The sequence below is a fragment of the Puma concolor genome, chromosome A1, assembly GCF_028749965.1.
Source record: "Puma concolor isolate L17-30 chromosome A1, mPumCon1.1.hap2, whole genome shotgun sequence".
NCBI lineage: Eukaryota > Metazoa > Chordata > Mammalia > Carnivora > Felidae > Puma > Puma concolor.
Window position 1 is genome coordinate 76564317 of NC_141667.1, and position 24017 is coordinate 76588333.

General features: G+C 34.0%; 1 protein-coding gene across 30 annotated transcripts in view; it reads right to left on the reverse strand.

The window, feature by feature from the left end:
* The window catches only part of PPIP5K2 (diphosphoinositol pentakisphosphate kinase 2), a 72954-nt gene that overhangs the window by 25978 nt on the left and 22959 nt on the right, over positions 1-24017 (reverse strand). For 24 of the 30 annotated variants that reach the window (XM_086687941.1, XM_086688157.1, XM_086689420.1 and 21 more), the window contains 12 exons: positions 23515-23590; positions 23324-23433; positions 22523-22608; positions 19494-19619; positions 19230-19351; positions 18774-18956; positions 13830-13971; positions 12841-13064; positions 6861-6988; positions 6167-6281; positions 686-793; positions 478-594 (listed from right to left, as the gene is read on the reverse strand). In XM_086687941.1, coding sequence (XP_086544067.1) covers positions 478-594; positions 686-793; positions 6167-6281; positions 6861-6988; positions 12841-13064; positions 13830-13971; positions 18774-18956; positions 19230-19351; positions 19494-19619; positions 22523-22608; positions 23324-23433; positions 23515-23590 — 1537 coding nt within the window. Of the gene's footprint in view, positions 1-477; positions 595-685; positions 794-6166; positions 6282-6860; positions 6989-12840; positions 13065-13829; positions 13972-18773; positions 18957-19229; positions 19352-19493; positions 19620-22522; positions 22609-23323; positions 23434-23510; positions 23591-24017 lie in introns of all 30 variants that reach the window. The other 6 variants (XM_025924278.2, XM_086687859.1, XM_025924285.2 and 3 more) reach the window with 2 other exon arrangements.

A 24017-nucleotide genomic window follows, 5' to 3' on the forward strand; every position in this document is an offset into this window, starting at 1 on the left:
TCAAGTAATACGACTAAAACCCAAACCAAAACTATAGTTAAGCATTGTAAATAATGGCCTTAAAAATACAAAAAGTTTAGGGGCCCCGGGGTGGCTCAGTCGGTTAAGTGTCAGACTTGGGCTCAGATCATGATCTCCTGGCTTGTGAGTTCGAGCCCCATATTGGATTCTGTGTTAACAGCTCAGAGCCTGGAGCCTGCTTGGATTCTGTGTCTCCCTCTCTCTCTGCCCCTACCCAGCTCGAGCTCTGTTTCTGTCTCTGTCACTGTCTCTCTCTCAAAAATGAATAACATCAAAAAAAATTTTGAAAAAAATACAAAAAAATCTAAATAAAACATAAAATTCTAGTATGCTCAGAAATGTTGTCCTCCCAGGGTGCCTGGGTGGCTCAGTTGGTTAAGTCTTCAACTCCTGATTTCGGCTCAGGTCATGATCTCACAGTATATAACCAAGCCCTGAGAATTTCACCTTTATTACCTCTCTTGAAGCTGGTCTATATCCATAGCCTGATGGTAAATTTTTGTCTTCTTCGCATCCTTTAGCTCCAGGACTAAAATGTAATTCAACATGAAAGCGTTCCTCTGAGGAAAGATCCTAAAAAATATTATAGAACATTTTCAAAATGAAAAACGTCAGGCTATTTATTTACCTATGGTAATACACCCAAATCAAGAACTCTTTTTACCTTGTTAGGATCCTCATAAAGCATGATAACAATCTGAGTCATATAATTGAGTTCATTGACAACATTTAAGTAATCCATAGCCCGTTTCCACTGTTCATCCTTCGATTCCTAAACAAAAGGTATATGGTAAGCATTTTCTCCTATTGCTTTACTTGAAAGTCACTCTATTTTCATTATGGTAGTTATTTAATCTTGAGTGATACCATACAAATAAGGTAAATAAGTATATGCTCAACCTCTCAAAATAACTCCACTATCTTTAAGTCTTGATAAATTACTTATGCTTAGGTAAATTATTTTAAAAATCTGTTATGGCATTCTTAGAAAGTCTAGTGGTAACTTTTTTTAATAGCTTCTAGAATTTAAAAATTAAAAATCTCTTGAAATACAAACCCACAACTGAATTCTGAGGGTAAGGAGCAGTGAGTTGTTAACCTTAAGTTCCAAAGTACCTAATGTAGTATCATGCTTCGTAAACTGAATACTATCGTCTAAGAATAGAGCTATTTTTCCACCATCAAATAGTGCATGTATGTATTACATGCCTATCAGTAAATATGCCTTGTTACACTGCAGTGGTATTTAAAATAATCAGCAGGAGGTGGCACATGTAGATTCCATTAATCTTACCATCTCCTTCATCGCTCCTCCACCTTCATTTAGATAATCATGGTCTTTAAATATCTAATCACAGATCATCAGAACTGAAAGGGATCCTAGAGAACATGAACTACAAACATTCTAAGTAGAAAATTCTATCTGAAAAGGTTAAACTAGTCAAGGTACAAAGTCTACAGTCAATAGTCAATAGGGTCCACATCACAGAAAACTCTCTTCCACATGTCATAAACTTTAGAATAAAGGTATACAACAATTTTTTGCATATAGTAAGAGTATTCAGTATTTTGCACTTCAGTATAAAATGTGCATTGTTTTAAGAAATGAAATTTGATATACAAAAGCCCAAACTTATAACACCACATGTTAATTGCATATTAAAAAACCCAGAAAACAAAACTAGCATGTATTTCCTTTTCAAATTTAGGCACTCAACATCCCTGAGGAAGCATGCCCCTTTTCAAGTTTATGGAAGAGTAAAATTAAATATACATCATATAATTTGTATTCTTCCATGTGTGCTTAGCATCATTGTAACAAATGGCTATCCACACCTCTAAATGCTGTAATGCCAAGCTATCAAAGCGGCTACTCTTAACCTAAGCAATATTCCAGAGAAACAACTGCATCTGTGTGTTTGTGAGTGTATTTGCGGAAGGTATATGTGCAAAGATATATACATTTTTTTCAAAATTAATAAAGAAAAATATAAGTTAGTATAACATTTCTGAGTTATACTAAATGAGAATTACTATAAATGAAGGGTTTAAATTAAACACTAAAAATTTTCAATAGGTTCATGATCCTACATTATGAATAAGAACACCATCTAATAATATCTAATTCAGTGCTGTAGGTACAGGTTCTGCTAGGTCAGTGCTAATGAAGAGATGAAATTAAATAATATTTAGTAGCACTTTTATATTTATATACATTATATATAGTACTATATATATATACTATACATATTGTATATATAATAATATATATCTATATATATACTATGTGTAGTATGTACATAATATATATAGCACTATATATACTACATATTTAGTATATTTAGCATATATTTAGTAACTTCCTGAATATAGTCAGTATGCAAAAATCCATAAAAACCTTTTTTTTTTAAATTAAGTCTCATTCAATATAGTCCCTGAAATCTTGTTTACAATATTGTTTCCTTAATAAACACCTTTAAAAAAAAATCTATTATGGAGAGCTAGATTTTACCGAGTTCACACTGAAAAATCTACAATTTCAAAATCTACAATTTCAGGGTTTTAAGTATATTAGTTACAGGGTCTTATAAAGATATTATGACCTGGGACAATGATTTATAGTTCAAATAAATTAATTTTTTTAAATTAGCAAATGGGACATCATATTGATATTATAGACTTTACATGTATTTACTAATGTGAAAAATACTTTTTTTTTTTCGAAAATCTGGAAGCAGAGTTTTAAAAGAATGGTGTTCAGTTTCTGTTTTACAAATGCAGCCGAGCGTGAGATATACTCAACAAGCTCTAGTGTATTGCCACCACCCTAGTCCAAATTACATCATCTTTTTTAGATCACTGCCATAGCTTCCTAACTGGTTTCTTCTTATCTACTCCAGCCTATCTGCTGTCCACGCAGCAACCAAAGCCATTTACTTCCCTGCTTAAAAATTGCTTCCTAATCCCTTTAGGATTCCCAAAGCACTGGCTCTTCATCCTTATTTGTTGCCATTTTCTCCATTGCTCACTATTATGCTCCATAGCCTTGTTCTATTGGTTCCTATATTTTCCATGCTTCATCCCCTAAGTAAATGTAAGAGAGTAAAAAATGAACCATGTAAGAGACGTAGTTCTCTCCCCCAAGAACAATTCCATCATTACTACTGGATATATGAATTCTTGCCTTGCTAATTAAGGGTCATTTTTTTCCCCAACTATTTCATTTATTAAAGCTGCAAGGGATGTCACTTGGCTATTCCTTAGGGACCAACAAGAAACCAAAATAAGAGGGAAGAACATATGAATTAGAAAACATGATTCGAACAGAACACTGAAATAACTTCAGGGTTACTTTAATTATTAGTTATTCATCAAGGCTAATAATAAAATTAAGAATCAAGAGACATAAAAAACAAATCTTCATTATACATCTAATTTCTCTTTACTAAAAAAGTAGGAAAACAAGGCTGGATTTTCTTTTAAGGACCGACCATTTTGTTAACAGATGTGTATAGATGTGTACATCAATATATATACCAATGTCAAATTTAGGATGTAATAGAATAAGAAAATTAAAGGAAAATTCTTATTTGTTGCTATTTTACAGATGATGCAAAAATATTTTTGATATAAAACAGGGTGACATTGTATTTTGGATAATCTATGGTTTGGGTATACTGAGAAACAAAGAAGATATTAAAATTTTTAAGTCTCTTTGGTACATTATCACTTCCATTGTCAATCCCTACAATGTCATTTTTTTTATCTTTTCAAATGCAAAATCTCTGGGAATCTTATTACCAGCCACTACTTTACTGTCATTAATATGTTGGCTTAACTCTGTACCTTTAACTCACATCTGTGTCCTCACATATGAACATACTCAAGCTGTCTAAAACTAAACTTACTACTTTCTTTCTAAGACCTGATCCTCTCTGTAGGTGTTACTTTTATCAGCGAATGGGTAGGAATATCTACCAATTTACCCGTATTAGAGATATGGGAATCTTTCTCAGTTCTCTTCTCTTTCTTACCCTTCATACCTGTGAGCACTGGAAGGCTCTCAAGGAGAGCATTAGTGAAAGCCTAATGGGCCGTGAAAAGGTTGTTGGTCAGGGATTATAGAAAGAAAAATGTTACTGGAAGGTATAAGAAAAAGAACTCTTGCTATGTAGTGGCATAAAGTGTAAAAACACTAGCCTGTAGATGGTGGAAAATAAAAAGTATATCTAATGAGCTAGCTATGGAGATTTCTAGGACAAGTACTGAACATGTCATCAAGATTCTTCTCACTGCCTGTGACAGGAGACAGCTAAGCTGCAGGGAAACTGTCAATTACAAAGAAGCCAAGACTTCAAAAAAAAAAAACACACACACACCAAAAAAACTGTTCCTCATTCCGAGCCTTTTTAGGGAACAAACAATGCTGTAATTAAAAGATGGCTTTCAGGAAGAAAGGGTACACAGGAATCCGCCATGAAAACGATGTGATTGCAAAAACACTTGTTAAGACCTCAAATCCTCCAAAGAAACAGAAGACTTCCTCAAGATCTTAGGAATATGTTTTTCAGATGCTCAGAATTAAATAATAAGGATTGCTGAATGCCATCCCTTAATAACCACAGAGAGAACCCAAGGTAGAAAAGGGCTTATCCTTAAGAGATCTTTGGGTATGATTTATTTAGTACAATGTATTTCAAATTACTCCAGAATGATAGAACCCTAATTAAAGAATGGGCAACATGTACCTAGGCAGATTTCAAAATTGCTATGACCAATGACTACAGTATACCTTCTGTTTTACCCTCTCTTGAAAAGTTTATCTACTATAATTATCTCATGCCTAACCCACCACTGTATAATGGGTATTTGAAGGACAGATAATTGGTCTCTTCAGTGCATAGGTCTTTAAGACTGAATGCTTTTGAGCACTCAAGGAGTTGTGTCCAAGGAGCCCCACCTACATCTGGACTTGACTTAGATGAAGAAGCCTGGGATGCCAAGTTTATAATTAAATAGGATAGGATGGGTATTACTGGGTAAAAGGTTAAGTGAATTTTGAATATGGGAGAAATATGGATTGTGTGGTCAAGATGAGACATATTCTCATCAGATAATATGACAGTGACACTCCACTCATGTAGTAAGGTGGATCTATCTCCCCACCTCTTGAACTTGGATAAACCTCTGTGATTGCCTCGATCAATACAGCTCAGTATAAGTGATGTTATGTGACTTTGTAAGTTAGGTCATAAAAATGTCTTGCACTTGCACCTTGTTCCATTATGAAACTAAATCTTGGAACTCAGCTACCATGTTTGGAGGAAGCAGGTCACATGAAGAGGCCAGAGGTAAGTATTGTGGTCAAGAACTCAAGCTGAAGTTCTAGCTGACATACAGCATCAAGCACCAGACATGAGGAAAGCTTTAGATGATTCAAACCCCAGTCACTGTCTAACTACAACCTCATGAGAGACCCAAAGCGAAACTGCCTAAGTATATCAGTCAATCCTTTAAGCTGTGAGATAAAAATGTGATTGTTTTAAGCTAAACTTTGGAATGATTCATTACTAACAGTAGATGAGAGGAGCAATATCCAAACAAACATCAAGTTCTTTCTAACCCCTAAATAACTCAAATTTATCAGCTTCTCTTTATCTTATTACCACCAGCCTATAACATCATCTAAAATACTTTGCATTTGGGGCACCTGGGTGGCTCAGTTGGTTAAGCGGCCGACTTCGGCTCAGGTCATGATCTTGCGGTCTGTGAGTTCGAGCCCTGCGTCGGGCTCTGTGCTGACAGCTCAGAGCCTGGAGACTGTTTCAGATTCTGTGTCTCCCTCTCTCTGACCCTCCCCCGTTCATGCTCTGTCTCTCTGTGTCTCAAAAATGAATAAACGTTAAAACAAAATTTTTTTTTAAATATTTTGCATTATTGTTTGTTTAAATTAATCTTCTCCAAAGGGAAGGGAACATGTCTTTATTCCCAACATCTATCACAGTGCTTGGAATATAGTAGACCCTTGACAAATGATGGCAAATGATCAACTGTTGAAACTGCACAAAGACTAGTGTTAGTGATTTGATTACAAATTCACAGAACCATATTTGTTAAGTAGATTGGAATAACTTACTTTACTTACATTGCATAAGGCACCATAGCGAAGAATAGATAGTAAAGAATGTACATGACTTTCACTGGTAAAATATAACCTGGTACGGACATGACGTTCAGGAGACAGAACACCTCTGGAATACCTGAAGTTAGTAGCAGACAGTATTAGAATATAAGCATACAGTCAAAACTCATTAAGTACTGACATTATTTTGTAAAATGGAACTTAATCTTACTAGAAGTCAAAGACCACAATAAGTAAATCTATCAGTCTTCCAACCACAAGGAGGAGTTACCTTAGTAGATATTTCTCTAACATGAAGATTAACTAGAACTAACTAGAAGTTCTGAGATTAGTCAAAACAAAAGTTAACATTAGTCAAGTTCACTGCAAATAATTTGGTCATTTTAGCTCCTCTATTAGTAATGACAAATGTCTTAGCACTAAGGAAGTTCACAGACATTTATGGTGCTGAATGGGGTACACATTGATGATCCCATGTGAATGATGACACATATCACCTTTTCCTGTTCACCTCAGTTTTTCCTCAATTTGGAGACTTAAAGAACCTTGGTTGGAAGTTAACTGTTAGGAATATCTAGGTAATCCTTATTTCCATAGTGCGCTAAGTGACACATTCCTGATTTCTTCATAGGAACATTAGAGTTGAAGTATGGAAAAACAGATGCCTACAGATTCAAATACCAGTACAGTCTCTTACACAGGGTGGAGTTTATTTACAGTGTCATCATCTTGTGTCCTCTGAAGGTCTGAGCGAATTTTTCTAACTAGAGGAGTACAGTAGCCTTTGGCAATCTCCAGTTTTTCAGCTTTAGTTATACCATATTCCTGAGCAGAAAATACATGATATTAGAAAAAGGGTATAATGACAAAGCACTCTAACAAATGCACTGCTAAAACATTCTAGTAACAGACAAAATATTTCTATTAAGCTTTTTTTTTTTAATATTACACAATTCCTAGTTTACATTTTTTGCAACTGCAAGGATACTATTCCTACAACTATTAAGTATAATGGGAAAATTTCTTTTGGTAGAACTGAAAAAGCAAGTGATTTCTTAAAAGGGAAGGATGAATGGATGAATGTAATCTTTATGGACAGTAGCTCAACTCAATCATAAAGTTTTCAATGAAGAAATAACCCTAAAAGAAAGATGGATTAAGGACATAAACACTAAAGCACAGAACAACAATCAATAACCCTATGAAAAGAAATATAAATAAATGAAACCATGAGATTTGATTTAAATGTCCAAGATGAAAAAGGCTAAACAATTATTTAAAAGCCTTTGGCTAATACTTTTATTTATTTATTTTATTTTATTTTATTTTATTTAAAAAAAAATTTTTTTTTCAACGTTTATTTATTTTGGGGACAGAGAGAGACAGAGCATGAACGGGGGAGGGGCAGAGAGAGAGGGAGACACAGAATCGGAAACAGGCTCCAGGCTCTGAGCCATCAGCCCAGAGCCCGACGCGGGGCTCGAACTCCCAGACCGCGAGATCGTGACCTGGCTGAAGTCGGACGCTTAACCGACTGCGCCACCCAGGCGCCCCTGGCTAATACTTTTAAAGACTTACCTAGTAGTGAGCAAGAAATGTCATGAAATTGTCAAATTTAATGATGCCTATAATAATGAGTTAATTAAATTTACAATGAGGAATTACGATATGAAGTGTTAAGAGAACATACTCATAATTGTAATAAAAATGAGATCAAAGAGGTAGATTTAAAAATGACCTGATGTGTGAAGAGAAAAAGCTGTGACAGCTGTGTAGATGGAAAGAGGGAGAAAGCAGAAAAGTGGAGTGGGAGGGACAGAGACAGAAAGGAGAGAAGAGAGAAGGAAGGAAGAAACAGGCATACTATCTCTCTCCAAGTTCATTGAGGATATCTGAATTTATTTATTTATTTTTTTTTTTTAAATTTTTTTTTTCAACATTTATTTATTTTGGGGACAGAGAGAGACAGAGCATGAACGGGGGAGGGGCAGAGAGAGAGGGAGACACAGGATCAGAAACAGGCTCCAAGCTCTGAGCCATCAGCCCAGAGCCTGACGCGGGGCTCGAACTCACGGACCGCGAGATCGTGACCTGGCTGAAGCCGGACGCTTAACCGACTGCGCCACCCAGGCGCCCCTCAGGATATCTGAATTTAAAGGCTACTTCCTGCTATCAGGAACTTCCCAGATAGCAAAAATTATTTATGGATAACAGATCTGAAAAGTGCCAAATAAAGAAGAGGTTGATCGATTACAGATGGAAGGCCTATGAAAATACTTCTTGGTGTCATTTATCTTAAACTAAAGCTTCATTGGTTCAATAATCTTATCAACATAGGTGACTGTGAATTGGGTATGCAAAAAACATGTATGTATACATATAATTGTGTATATGTGAACAAAAGGAAAATATTGGCATTAAAAATCATCAGGGGAGGGGTCCCTTGGTGGCTCAGTCAGTTAAGCATCCGACTTTGGCTCAGGTAACAATCTCGCTGTCATGGGTTTGAGCCCCATATTGGGCTCTGCACTGACAGCTCAGAGCCTGGAACCTGCTTTGGATTCTGTGTGTGTCTCTCTCTCCTCCCCTGTTCACAGTCTGTCTCTCATTCTTTCTGAAAAATAAACATTAAAAAAATTTTTTTTTGTTGTATGAAAACCAATATGACAATAAATTTCATATATTAAAAAAATAATAAAATAAAAATTTAAAAAAAATCATCAGGGGGAAATTTTGTGTGTGTGTGTTGTTACCAAGGTATGAATAAACAGGTAGTCTTCTACACTGTTTAATTGGAAGAAAACTGGTAAAAGATTTCTGGAGCTACAGAAATAGTCTTGAGTGCATGTGAAGATGTTTAAAGAGAGCAAAATAAAAGATATCATGTTCCCAAATATGAAAAAATCATTACATAATTATTACATCATACCATTTAGCTATTAGAAATAACGATGTACATATAGGTTTAATAAAATGAAAGAAGTTCTTCGTTCTAAGTGAAGAGACAAAAATCAGGTTGTAAAATAGTATGGCTTTCCTGGTTCCCTTTTGCAAAGAATACATTTGTTATATGTATGAATTTATGAGAAAAACTGTATCTTCATGATTCAAGAGAAAGTCCTTTAAGAATTTTCCGAAACATTAAAATGTTTTTCTCTAGTTGGTAACATCACAGTGATCTTTTTTGCTATTTCTACATTTTCTAACTTTACACATAAGTATATTAATTTTGTAATAAAGACATCTTTCCCTTTAACATATTGACATATTTTGTTCATCTGCTACCACCAACTGGGATCAAATAACTGTTAGATATTTTAGTTCTCAAGTGTAATTACAATATTTCTGCCATAAATAGGACTAACTAAAATACAAGATGAGGCTATCTGAAAGCTTATTATGTGGTTTTATTTAATGAGAGTGTCAATTGACTTTCTATGGCAAATACTGTTATAAACAATCCTCTGCATTTCACAATCCATAAATATTCAAAGACACGGTTTTCAAACTTTCTTAAATGTGATCTCTGTTAAGAAAACCTTAATACCAAATTTAGTCTTTACATACTCTTATTGACTGCCATACTATCATGATGATTTTAAAGTATCATTTTTAAGCCAGGACCTCTATTTGCTGAAAATTGAGACTGGTCAAAAGGTGAAAAGTTAATTTTATCACAGCAAAAATTCTGTTAACAGCTGAAAATTAGTTTAACTGTTAAAATAATTAAAAGTAATTATGTTGTATTTAAGCTTAGATATGATTAGAAGCACATATTTCACATAGCACTGATATAAAAATCAGTTCAATGTAAGAGTAGAAATGTATTTTTAGAGGTATAGCAACACTTTGAGGTACACCAGAGCATATATGCATTTTTCTTGCAGAGACAGTGATATTCTCTAAAACTAAATTAGTATATTCTAAACAAGTCAAAATTTTACATTATTTAACTGAATCAAGTCTCTCTGCTTGAAATACTCTTTATTTCCTTGAAAATGAGGTAGGCAAAATTTTCATTTTTCCCCATTATAAACTATAGTATCATTACAATTACTACATATACATTAGTAATTTTTAGTTTGTTCAGTGATTGAAAAATGCCTGTTTTTTTTGTTTTGTTTTGTTTTGTTTTTTGTCCATGGTTCTGGATTTATAAAGGCTTACTTAAAGTAACAAAACAAAATATTATTTATTGGAATGAATTCAGCACTTCATTAGAAAAGAAGAGATCCCAAATTTTTGCCACAATAAAGAGTATCAAACCAAAAAGTTAGGGAGGTAAACCCAAAGTTGTCCTTTCCTCAAATTATAATTTCAAAACTCTAGGAAAGCATGTAAAAAAAAAACTGCTGCTTTTAAAGTTATAACTTTACCAAAATACAATTATGAATTTACCAAAAATAAGACTGATTCTGGTAAGCTTGGACAAAATGCTGTCTGAAGAGTTGTAAGATTTAAAAAATAAATAATTTATCCAAGAAAAAAATTCTGGAGATGTCTTCAAATAAGTTCTCAGACTGCTGAGAAGATCTAAGCTAAGTGCATCAAAAGACAATGTAACAGAGACTGAGAACCACTGAGCAAGACCAATTACTTTAAAAGATACAAATGACATCTCAAATCTTTCCCAAACTATTCTCATTTTTACTGGTTCTTTTAATTACAGTACTTTAAAAAATTCATTATAAAAATTTAAGTTACAAGGAGATGGTAAGAAATTTCTTCAGTGATGTAAGTAATATACCTGAAATACATACATAACACATAGGAGAGATTACATCTAAAACCCTTTTAACACTTGACTATCTTTTTAAGCCCAACTCTAAGAAACCAACTTTTCATTCCCAATTCTAGAACATGTAGTATATACATAACTGAAAAAGAGGAGACATGAGGTAAAATAAGCCATGTAACAAAACAGACATGATTATGTAACAAATCATTTGTGTATTTAGCCACTAAAGTGGTAAGTATAGATATACTTAAAGCATACTTTGAATAATGAATATAGTCACCTGAAATATTTAAGAATCTTATATTAACAGCTCACCTGTTAAACAGCATACTTAAAAATAATCTCCACTGTAAGAGTAAGTATAAATAATGTGCACTGAACCTAATATGCACAAAGCAATACAAAACAGTGAAAAAAAAACTGGATCTTACTTACACTTCCAACCAGTGAATCATGTAATATACCAAAGATGGTCTATATTATACATCTAATCAAACAAATAAGCAGTGTTCTCTCATGCTGAAAGAATAAGCTAATCTTTAACATGAACACAAGTAATTATAGGCAAGTTGTGCACTGTCTGAATTTCCAGTTTGTCAAAGCCTGTAGTTTTTCCTGAACTTTCTGTAAATAGTAAGGACACTGATCTTAATTATTTTTATATGTATCTTTAAGTGAAGCAACTTTTGCTCAGAATCCTCATACTCTTCATGTATTCCATTTTTTCCTGCTTTTTAAGTTTGCTCATAGTTGGAATGTCTGATTTACTCCAATCTCCTCTTTAAAGGTCTTTTTTTTAATTTTTTTAACGTTTATTTATTTTTGAGACAGAGAGAGAGACAGAGCATGAACGGGGGAGGGTCAGAGAGAGAGGGAGACACAGAATCTAAACAGGCTCCAGGCTCTGAGCCATCAGCACAGAGCCTGACGCGGGGCTTGAACTCACGGACCGTGAGATCATGACCTGAGCCGAAGTCGGACGCTCAACTGACTGCGCCACCCAGGCGCCCCTCCAATCTCCTCTTTACAGTATCCACATAATCATTAGTAATTAAGTTGAAAACGGGTCCCAAAAGGGTATCTGCTAACATTTCCTGTATCTCAATTTGTCTTGTTACTTACCTGTTTATTATCAATCTGATTCTCTGCCCTAATTACATTTAAATTATTTGAATTCTGGTTACACCTTTATTTTTATTCTCCTATAAATGAAAAGACCCATGACCCAACCCACACCCCTCCGATAACAACTTACACCTTGACCTCTAAATAATAATTTCAAAATACTTGCACATGAAGTAAAAAGACTTGCAAAATTTGGAGCCACAGCTACGTTTTTCTCCCATTCCTCACATATTTTCATAGCACAGACTTGATAGGTACATAATGGGTACCCAGCAAACACTTAAGTAATTTATTCCACTCTGTTTTAGTTGTCTTGTTTGTTAGATATTACTGTTCTTTAAGAGTATTAATTCTTAAATTTTAAAAAGTCACTATAATCAAACTATTAGAAAATCAGGTAATGACTTACTATACTAAAAAAGTTTTGAATATAAAATTCACAATTATTCAGTTTCCTTTTAAAAGTTATGGATTTTATAGACAGAAGAAAACCAACTATGTTTTTTTTTTTAATTTTTTTTTTTTAACGTTTATTTTATTTTTGAGACAGGGAGAGACAGAGCATGAACAGGGGAGGGTCAGAGAGAGGGAGACACAGAATCTGAAGCAGGCTCCAGGCTCTGAGCTGTCTGCACAGAGCCCGAAGAGGGGCTAGAACTCGCGGACTGTGAGATGATGACCTGAGCCAAAATCGGCCGCTCAACCGACTGAGCCACCCAGGCACCCCAAAACCAACTATGTTTTATCCAGTGATAGGCATTGTAAAAGAATCTACTCAACACTGTAAGAAAACTGATTCCTAGGAACTACTTACCTGAGGGATAACAATATCTGCTAATGCCTTTGAAAGCCTGTATAATTCCATTGTATTTTCTAATTTCAAGGAACCATTATGCTGAACATCATATTTTATACAGTCATATATGTCAGGGATTTTACTAATGTCGTATCTTCCATTCTTTGTTTTAAAGTCTTTTTCCAACTTGGACCATCTACGTAGCATAAGCTCTAATGTTTCACTATGGTAAAGTTGAATATCTAAAACAACATAACAAATTTAGCATATTAAACTTAGACTCAGATTAAGGGTATATATTAAAAAGTTGACAATTAGAAACATTTTTAAATATCAGAGGTATAACTGTTAAGAAAGTAGGGAATGTTACCATAGGAGTATACTATTAGTAACCATACATTTTATAAACTTAAATAAAAGATATAAATACATGGCTTAGGACTTGGGTTTGGGTTTGTAAAAGACTTATCCTCATGTTACACACTTCAATAATCAAAAGAAAAAGAACAATAACAAAACTCTTAGGCTAATACATTTTCAATTCAAAATTTAAATACTATATAATTTTCTTATTAGATTCACAAAACTAACAGAATAGACAGTCTTTAGCCGAAAGGAATCTTAGAAATCAAATAGCTGAAAGGGTTTATTCTTACCACTAAGAATCCTAGATTTCAAAGTTGCCAAATTAGAACCAAGCTAATCTCAGAGTGAGAGTCCAGATCTTCTTCCAATTGTTTGCTTCTTATTATGCTAGTTATTTGCTGCCTAACTATATAACAATGCTACATAATTAATCAAATAATATTTTATTATCTTTGTCATGCTATCATGGATAAAATAAACCATAACCTAATTATTATTCTTTTGCTGGATGTATGTTAACTCATACCTAGATATAGTATGAGACTTAATTTTTTAAGAATTGATGCATCTTATTTTAAAATGTTTATAGTAATTAGTTAATATTTTTATTTGCTTTATGTTCCAAGGCACATAGTATTTACCTGATGATTTGGGATCTTCCATTCGATGTCTGATCTGAGAAGTCAAACTTTGTATCAAGGAATAAACTTTGTCACAGGTCTTCACAGGATTTTTAATTAAATGCATTGATTTGATAAGAGAAATGCTCCCAGACGGAGTAAGCTACAAATGAGTAAAGTATATATTTCACATGTAGTTATGCCTAATTGTCCAAGAGAACAATATACAAAACTTTCCAGTAGTTGGAGAACAATTTAATACCACACATGAAGATGACCCCCCCAAATATAGTAATAACATCAAGAAGGAAGTAAAAATCTCAGAATTACATGTTAAAAAAATAGCAAACATAAGCTATCATTAGATTGTCCACAGAGAAAATTTAGCAAAAGTACTCTAACTTACAATGAGAGTTTATTCTAACAGTGACAAATTGCTGACTCAATATGGTTCTAGTCGTTCGACATATATTTACATGTAATAACACTAAGACTCTATTATTATCACCATCTTTTTCCAGATGAGGTACTTAACAGAGGTTAGGCAACTTGCCTAAGACCAAACCAAGAGTATGTCAAGAGTGGGATAAACTATAATGGATTCATATATAAATTTACCAGTAATTTATAATGTAAATAAAATTGCCTTAAACAAAGATTTTCATAATAAATTAAAAAAAAACTAGCTTTATGCAGATTTTGATACACCTAAAAATATAATTTCCAAGATTGAAAGTAAAAAAAGATATACAATGCAAAATCAAGTAAGAGGGGAAAAGCTGTTGTTACTATATTCATCTCAAAACTTTGAGGCAAAATGTACTGATTGAAATGTATCTATTCTAAATTTGCAATCTACCTAATAACATGGTATCAAATGTAAATATGTAAAGCAAAAATTAAGAGAACTACAAAGACAAGGAAAATCCACGAGTGAGAAATTTTAACACACAACAGTGAAGAAAAGAAAAAAGTCACAAAGTTTTGTTTTTATTGAAATGATAGAAAGTTCAAAATAAAAAAAGTTTAACTTAAAAATGTCATAGGTTTGGAAATTCTAAAACTACAGCTCTGAATCATCTATGACCAAAGAAGAAATCACAAAGGAAATTAGAAAATATCCCAAACTGCATAAACCACAAAATTTATGCGTATAATCATAAAGGGAAATTTATGGCCTAAAGTCCTTATTTTAGAAAAGATTGAACATTCAAGAATTAATAAGCAGACAGCTAGTGACACAGGTTTACAAAAGTGGAAGGAAAAAATATAAGCAAAAATTAATCAAGTGGAAAACAAGTGCAAAATTCAGAAGACCAACAAATCAGTTATTTCTTTGAAGGGAGTAATAAAGTATATTAACCATGGTTAAACTGATCAAGAGAAAAAAAACTGTAGAATGTTATGAAATAAGAAGTGACAACTCTACAAAATCCTATAGACATCACAAAGAATTTAAAGAGGATACGATAAACTCCTTCAACAATGTAACTTAATACTGACACAACACATAACAACAATTACTCTGGACTCCATGATTATAATGATTATTTGATTTCCCACAAAGAAAATGTCCATAGGATTTATCAGTAAATTTTACCGAACATTTCATTAAAGATATGTATACAAACTATTCTCCCAAAATAGGACTCCCTAACTAATTTTATGAGACTAGCATAATCCCGATATTGAAAGCAGACAAAGGCATAAGAATTAAAATGTAAAGGTTAATCTGAATCCTGAACATAGATGTAAAACTTCTAACCAAAAATAGTAAACCCAAACCAGTGAGATATATTAACACCACCACCACCACCACCACCACCACCACCACCACCACCACTATGTATATATGTAAACTGAATTTATTTTAGGAGCCAAGATAGCTTAACTTTATTTACTTTTAAGAAAAAGGGAGCATGAAAGGGACAGAGAGACAGGGGCACAGAAGATCCAAAGCAGGCTCTGTGCTGACAGCAGAGAGCCTGATGCAGGGCTCGAACTCAAGAACCGTGAGATCGCGACCTGAGCTGAAGTTGGACACTTAACTGACTAAGCCGCCCAGGTGCCCCAGAAGAGCCAAAATAGCTTTACATCACAAAAAATCATACGATGCAACAGATGAAAAGAAAATGATGAAATTCAGTAACTTTTCATGACAAAACTTTTAGCAAAATAGGGACAGAGTGAAATTTATTTTGAAACAGAATAGCTATTACAAAATGTACAGAAAACATACCTAACGGACAAGCATTAAAGGCTTTCTTTGAGAACATGGACAAGAAAATAAATGCCGCTTCTATTGAACATTGTTTTGAATGTGCCAGTTATTGAAGTTAAACAAGAAAAAGAATAAAACAAATAAGGATCAGAAAGGAAGAAACAAACCTGTGAGTATGCTTTTAAAGGACCAAAAAATCTACAGAAATATTATTAAACTAACAAATGAGTTCAATAAGGTTGATGCATATAAAGTCAATATTAAAAAGCTATTTCTATGTATCAATAATCAAAATAAAATTTTTAGAAGTACTATTTACAATGGCATAAAAATATATTAAGATAAATTTTCAGAAACTAGATTTGATGCATCTAAATCAATAACAACAGGATATTTGACAGCATATTTTAAAATTTATATGGAAATGCAAAAAAAGTCCTGAAAAACTTGAAGAAGGAAGCATGTAGGACTTGAGAGATCTTATTCAGTGGCCCAGGATCGAAAAAAGAATATAGTGTAGAAATAGACCACCAGATAGATTATAAAGATGATACTATAAAGTGATACTATAAAGGGGAGCCTTTCGGTATGTGGTATTGGTATATTTGGATGTATATACACTTGGCAAAAATTAAGTTTGACATCTTTACCTTATAGCACACACAAAAGTCAATTTTAGCTGGATTACAGATAAATGTGAAGGGCAAAACAGTAAAGCTTACAGAAGATCATGCATAAGAGTATTTTATGACCTCTAGTTAGAAAAAGAAACATTAAAATGCACTGACCACAAAGGGGAGTGGGAGATAGAGGCATCCAGTTATTGAAGTCATGAGGACAGACAGTACAGCATAGAGAATATGGTCAGTGGTACTGTAATAGCACTGTGTGGTGATAGATGGTAACTAGACTTGTGGTGCTGAGCAAAGCATAGAACATATAGATTTGTCTAATCACTATACTGTACACCTGAAACAACACTGTGTGTCAATTATACCTCACTAATTAAAAAAAAAAGAAAGAAATTAGACGACATCAAAACTGCACTGACCATAAAGGAAAAAATTCAACTTGGAATTCATGAAAAATAAGAACCTCTGCTTACTGAAAGACATCATAAAGGCTCAGAATAGGTGGTGGTATTTAGAACACATATCCAAAGAACCTCTACCACTCAATAAGAAAAAATACAGACAAAAGGTAGAAATAAAGGACAAGAGATTTAATAGAAGGCTTCATGAAAGACGATATCTAAATGGTCAAAAAACATCAAAGCCACGCTGAACTACTACACATCCATCTTCAGAATGGCCAAAACTGAATAGTCGGAGAATGCAAAGAATAGAGACTATGTAGAACAATGATTATTTTCATGGACTTCTAGTGGGAGTATAAATTGGTTCAATGACTTTGGAAAACAGTTTGACATTATCTGATACTGAAACTTAAGCATACTGTGGGTCACAACAATTCCAATCCTAGAATGTACCCAAGAGAATGTATGCTCATATGCAGTAGGAGACATACAAGGACACTCATAGAAATATTAATCACAACAGCCCCAAACTATAACAATGATACAAGGTATATATCAATTACGGTATGTTCATAAAATAGAATACGGGTCATTAAACTATGGCCTGCAGGCCAAATGTGGTCTGTGGCATAGCCCATGGACAAAGAAAGGTATTCACATTTTTATTTTTTAAGTTTACGTATTTATTTTTGACAGAGAGTGCATATGCAGGAGGGCAGAGAGAGACATAGAGGAGACAGAGAATCCCAAGTAGGCTACACACTGTCAGTGCAGAGTCTGACGTGGGGCTCAAACTCATGAACCACGACCTGAGTCCAAATCAAGAGACGGTCACCTAACCGACTAAGCTACCCAGGTGCCCCAGTATTTTTAAAAGGTGGTTAAAAATCAAAAAAGAGTATGCATCAAGAGATCACATGTGACCGGCAAAGCCTAAAATTTACTATCTGGTCTTCTACAGAAAAAGTTTGTTAGTCCCTGAAATAAAGTACTACATAGAACTGATTTTTAGTTAACTGTGGAAATTCTCAAAAATACAGATAAATGTCACAAACACGACATAGGGCACAAGAAGCCAAACATAAAAGAAAACCTAATCTAATGTAAGAAACTTAGAAAACAGCCAAAACTGAGACCATAGTAGTTAGGGATGATTACTTACCCAAATAAGTATTCTTGATATAAGAAGACTATAAAAAAGAGCACTATTAAGTCAGGATAGTAATTATGTCTAGGAGATTGGGAAGGAGTTGCAATTGAGAAGGGGCACAAAGGGATCAGAGGTGTCTCAATGTTCTATTTCTCCATCTGGATGGGGACTATAGGAGTATTTGCTTTATTTAAAAAAAAAAAAATTAATGTTTATTTTTGACACAGAGAGAGAGGCAGCTGAGCAGGACAGGGACAGCAAGAGAGGGAGACAAAGAATCCTAAGCAGGCTCCAGGCTCTGAGCCATCAGCACAGAGCCTGACACCGGGCTAGAACCCACGAACTGTGAGATCAACCTGAGCTGAAGTCAGGCGCTTAACGGACTGAGCCACCCAGGCACCCTTAGGAGTACTGCTTTATAATACAATAGGCTCTAAGTTTTTGTTTTATATACTTTTTGTTATAAGTTTTGTTATAAGTTTGTTATAAGTTTTGTTTTTATATACTTTTATATGTGTGTGCGTATTTCACAATATAGAAGAGTTTGCTAAGACCCACCTTTTCATAATCTTCAGCCGTAAAATCTCTATCTTTCTGAAGTATTTCATGAAGTCTTGCTTTCACACGTTGCTGGCAACTGCTCAAAGAGTCACTATCACTATCCAAAAGACCATTCATATTCGCACTTTTTACCATCTGAACAAGAATGGGTGTAAGCTCTCCTTCTAGGGCTAAGAGCCCCTAAACATATTAAATAAAGCCAACACAAATTCAAAAATTAGTATGCAAATTAATGAAAAGTATCATAATTATTTTGTTACATGCTGAATTTCATAAGGAATAAGCTAACTATTTGCAATGAATAAACTTTATTAATAATACAACCTATCACAATTTCAGGGCTTGAGCTGGAAATTTCAAATTTGGAATGTTTAAATATTGCCTTAGCAAAAATCTTTTAAAATGTGGTATTAGATGAAATTTCTAGTAATTCTGAAAAACATTTATTTATACCTTTGCAAAAGCAGCTGCAGTCATCTGGACTCGTCCTTCATCAGAGGCATATATTTTGAGGTCATGTCGGTAGGTACTATGTAATCTAAGTAAACCACAACCAGGAAATCCTGCATAATCTCCTGAAAATAAATACTCAAATCACTTAAGCTATATTTTTGTCTCAGTGTATTTCTATAAATATTTAGTAACATCTCAAAATAAGTGAAGATTTGAAAAAACAATGCATAAACTTAACCAAATTAAAGAAACTCCAAGATTTACCTTGACCTCCAGGATACATACACCTGAAAGCTCTTCCAAGTTCTTCGGCCTGGACCCTGCCTGCAGGAGTTAGTTCTCCTCCCCATTTTAGAACCAAAAGTAAGGATGGTTCTTCTCTTCGGCTGTCTAAGATATATGTTAATGAATAAAAGCAAATAAATGTCAAGTTTGTTTCTTTTAAAGAGGCGTGTTTCAAGATTAATTTTTTCTTTATTTTCTCTTCTGTAGCAGAAAATAGCTTTTATGTAAATTATTTTGTTCCTTTGAACATACCTATCTTTGTATGCTTTTGATTCTGTAGGGAACAACCCTTGCTCTACCTGTTAAAATCTTACTCTAATTTCATAATCTCTTCCTCACTTTAGGAAGAAGGCTCTTTCCCAGTTTTCTGAAAGGAAGTGATGTTTCCACCTTCCATGCTCTCATAGTGATATCACAGCAACAGTATTTGTCCAATATATTTAATTTAGTTGTCCCAGCTGTTACATTAAGAGCTCCTTCACCACAGGATCGAGATCTTGTCTTTATATCAAGAGGCTCGCATAAAAGGTGATGTTAGCCGAAGTGAAGATGTATACATTTTTACAAAGAGGAATCAATGATTTGCATAATTTTTTGAAAGATGTGAGAGAGCCTAAAACTTACTGTAATTTAAACTTATGAATGAGATATACAATAAAATGTAGCCAAGAGCAGCTTTTTAAATTTGGAATTGTGGGGGCACCTGGGTGGCTCGGTCGGTTAAGCATCCAACTTTGGCTCAGGTCATGATCTCACGGTCCGTGAGTTCGAGCCCTGCATCGGGCTCTGTGCTGACAGCTCAGAGCCTGGAGCCTGTTTCAGATTCTGTGTCTCCCTCTCTCCCTCTGCCCCTCCCCTGTTCATGCTCTGTCTCTGTCTCAAAAATAAATAAACGTTAAAAAAAAAAAAATTAAATTTGGAATTGTGTAATCTTTTTCTGTACCCGACCAAAGTTTTTTCTCAGATATTCCACAAGTGAATGAATTTCTGTACCTAATTTATCTGCTCTTTATGTCCTAAGATCTGCAATAGGCTACAGAAAAGAGGTAATTTAAAAATGAGCAATATAAGTGCTAAAAAACTTAATGATGATTCATGAAAAGTGATAGGAATCAACTTTGTGCCAGGGGTAGTACCTTGTAGTTGTATGTGCTTTATCATGCAGGCTAATATTAATTTATGGAAGGACAATTAATTAACAGACTTTTTCAATCATAGTTATATACAGAATATTTTTGATTACAAACATTAAAGTATAGGAAATTAATCTGTATTGCTACCAATCACAAAGTGTGACACAGTAGCAATGTCAAATTTTAAAATAAATATATGAAGATCAATATAAACAAACTTGTGTTCACATTTAAGATAATCACTACTTCAATTTATGCCACTATAAATAATGCCATTTGGGATATCTCCACAGGCCAATCTTTCCCTGAATATTTGATCACTTCCTTGGGATAAATCCTTATAAGTAGAATTAACATATGAGAGATGACTGGGTGGCTCAGTTGGTTAAGCATCAGACTCTTGATTTCGGCTTAGGTCACGATCTCATGATTTGTGAGTTTGAGCTCCATACGGGGCTCAGCACTGTCAGTGCAGAGCCTGCTTGGGATTCTCTCTCTCTCTCTCTCTCTCTCTCTCTCTGTCCCTCCCCCTCTTACACACTGTCAAAATAAGTAAATGAACTTAAAAAAAAAGGTAAAAGCATATTTGAAGTTTCTTATATTGCCAAATTACCTTTCAAAGGGCTACATCAATTTATACTCCTACCAACAGACTGAAATCCACTCATACTATATTCTCATCAACATTCTTTAACAATGATTTGACAAAATAATAAGAAAACACTCTGCTAGTGAGACAGGCAAAAGTAATTATTACTATTATTATAACTGTTTTATTGGGCATCTACATTTCTTCATGAAATGGTTTCTACAATTTCTGCCCATTATTATTATTTTTTTAATGCTTATTTATTTATTTTTGAGACAGAGAGAGAGTGGTGGAGGGAGGGAGGGAGAGGGAGAGAGAGAGACAGAGAGAGAGAGAGAGACAGAGAGAGAGAGAGAGAGAGAGAGAGAGAGAGCACAAGCAGGGGAGGGATAGAGAGAAAGGGAGACAAAGAATCCAAAGTGGGCTGCAGGCTCTGAGCTGTCAGCGCAGGGCCCAATGCGGGGCCAAACCCACAAACTATGAGATCATAACCTGAGCCTAAGTCGGATGCTCAATTGACCCAACCAGTCAACCAGGCACCCGTCTGCCCATTTTTATTTTAAAACGTAAATGAATTTTTGGAGTTTTATGCTGACTGCTTTTAGGAGAATGACCTTATTTAAATGCTTTATTCAGACTTAATTGGTGGAGGAAATTAACTAATTAGAAACATGATTATTGTGTATTCTTTCAAATAGTCTTTTTGTACTTTTTGAGCTTTCTTCCTGAATACTCTGCCCTCTTCTACCAAAAGAGGAAGAAAGGGACCGATTAAGTAACATTTAAATAAGGTTTCTGAAACAACCCCAGAGTAAATGGGGAGTCCTACAGTTTTTAAAATAAAATAGATCCTTTCCTTAAAGGGTAAACTATCCTTTATTTATTTATTATTAAAAAAAATTTTTTTTAATGTTTTTATTTATTTTTGAGAGAGAGAGAGACAGCATGTGAGCAGGGGAGGGGCAGACAGAGACAGGGAGACACAGGTATCTGAAGTGGCTCCAAGCTCTGAGCTGTCAGCACAGAGCCTGATGCAGGGCTCGAACTCACAACACGTGAGATCATGACCTGAGCCTAAATCAGACGCTTAACTGAGCCACCCAGGAGGCCCAATCTATCCTCTATTTAAAGGATAGAAAGCAAAGTTGACAAAACTCCACTTTAATTTTCCTTTATTCAGCATGTCAGCTCCTTAACTGTTACAAAGGAGAGGGTCCAAAGGCAGTACAATGAGTAATAAGTCTCTACATATAATTAAAACACAATAGGCATTAATAGTGATATACCTTCCTCTTCACTAGATGTTTTAGGACAACCATGAGGGAGATAAGTTAGTTGGACTTTACGATTTATTCCAGAAAAATGGCCATACCTGAAAAACAAAATGGCAAGTGGAATGAACAATTTTCAGTAAGTGTTCAATGAAACCTCTTAAAGAGAAACTAAAATCCATCTAGAGAAAATTAAATCTACATATTAATGCCCTCCTCTATTTTTAATTAATTGTTGAATTCTTTAAAATACTCTTAGCAGAATGTCTGTACCATAGGTAGTCATTCTAATCACATTAGAAAGGAAAACACAAAAAAGTTTCTCTACAAAAGTTAGACATTTGAAGAGATGACAAAGTATAGAAATATATAAAACAGAAATGTATGGGCATTTAAAAAATTAAGGAAATAAGATTCTAGGTGGCCAAATGTAAAGCTTCCAATAGTAATACTGGTGTTATCAATTTCACTTGACTAAAGCATAGTTCAAAATTGTTTTTTACTTAAACAACATTTAATCTGTGCTCAAGTTAGCCATGTTGCTTTCATCCTAAGTGGTACTTCATAAAAGATCCAAATGTTTCTCATCAAAATTAAAAGTAAAACTAAAACAAGAAACTTCAACACAACAATCTATTTTCTCACTGGTGCAAATAAAAGTCTCACTAAACTTTCGCTAATTTCTCTTCAGCTTCAGCACTAAAGTGGAAAACGATCAAACTGTGAAGGCAACTTAACATAGAAAGTCATACATTATAAAAGAACACTGTTATCAAATTTAGTTATCAAAATTAAGGGTTTCAAAAATATTCTCACATTTCTAATACGGTCTTAAGTTGTTCAAGTTTTGACTTGTTTTCTTCAATTTCAGAATCATTATTTTGCCCCAGCTCCATAAGAAGTTGTCGGGCAATGTCCAGCACTTCCTATAAAATAATAAAGAACTGAATTTTTATGTTACTTTGCCATTAGCAATTTATAACCAACAAGCAGTCAAATGCACTTGCCTGTAATTGTTTTGGCTTTTTGAGTTTTAATTTCCCAGATTTATATCCATCACACTTTTCAAAAAGATCGAAAAATCTTATTAAAACAAAAGAGCACAGTTAGTCCTTTGCAATAATTACTATTACCACCATATACTTAACATAAATCAATTAATGAAGACATGGGACTTGGTCTATGGATTTCAAATACTGTATGTCCTCTTTCACTATACAAGGTTGCTCATCTACTGTCAGTGACAAAACTTGGTATTCTCCTAACCACGGCAAGCTAATAATCACTATAGATTATTTTTAAAAGTTTTCTCATGATGGAAACTGAATATATGATTGTAAAACTGCATATTATGTTCTCTGAAATCACTGCATACATATACATATAAAAAATGTTTCAACACATATTTATTGGCTCAAGTTTTAAATTTTTATTATTTCCAAATCAAATAGTGAATAGAAATAACAAACTTTTATTCTACCAAGTTTTTTCTACAAGGTTGAGAGGTTCA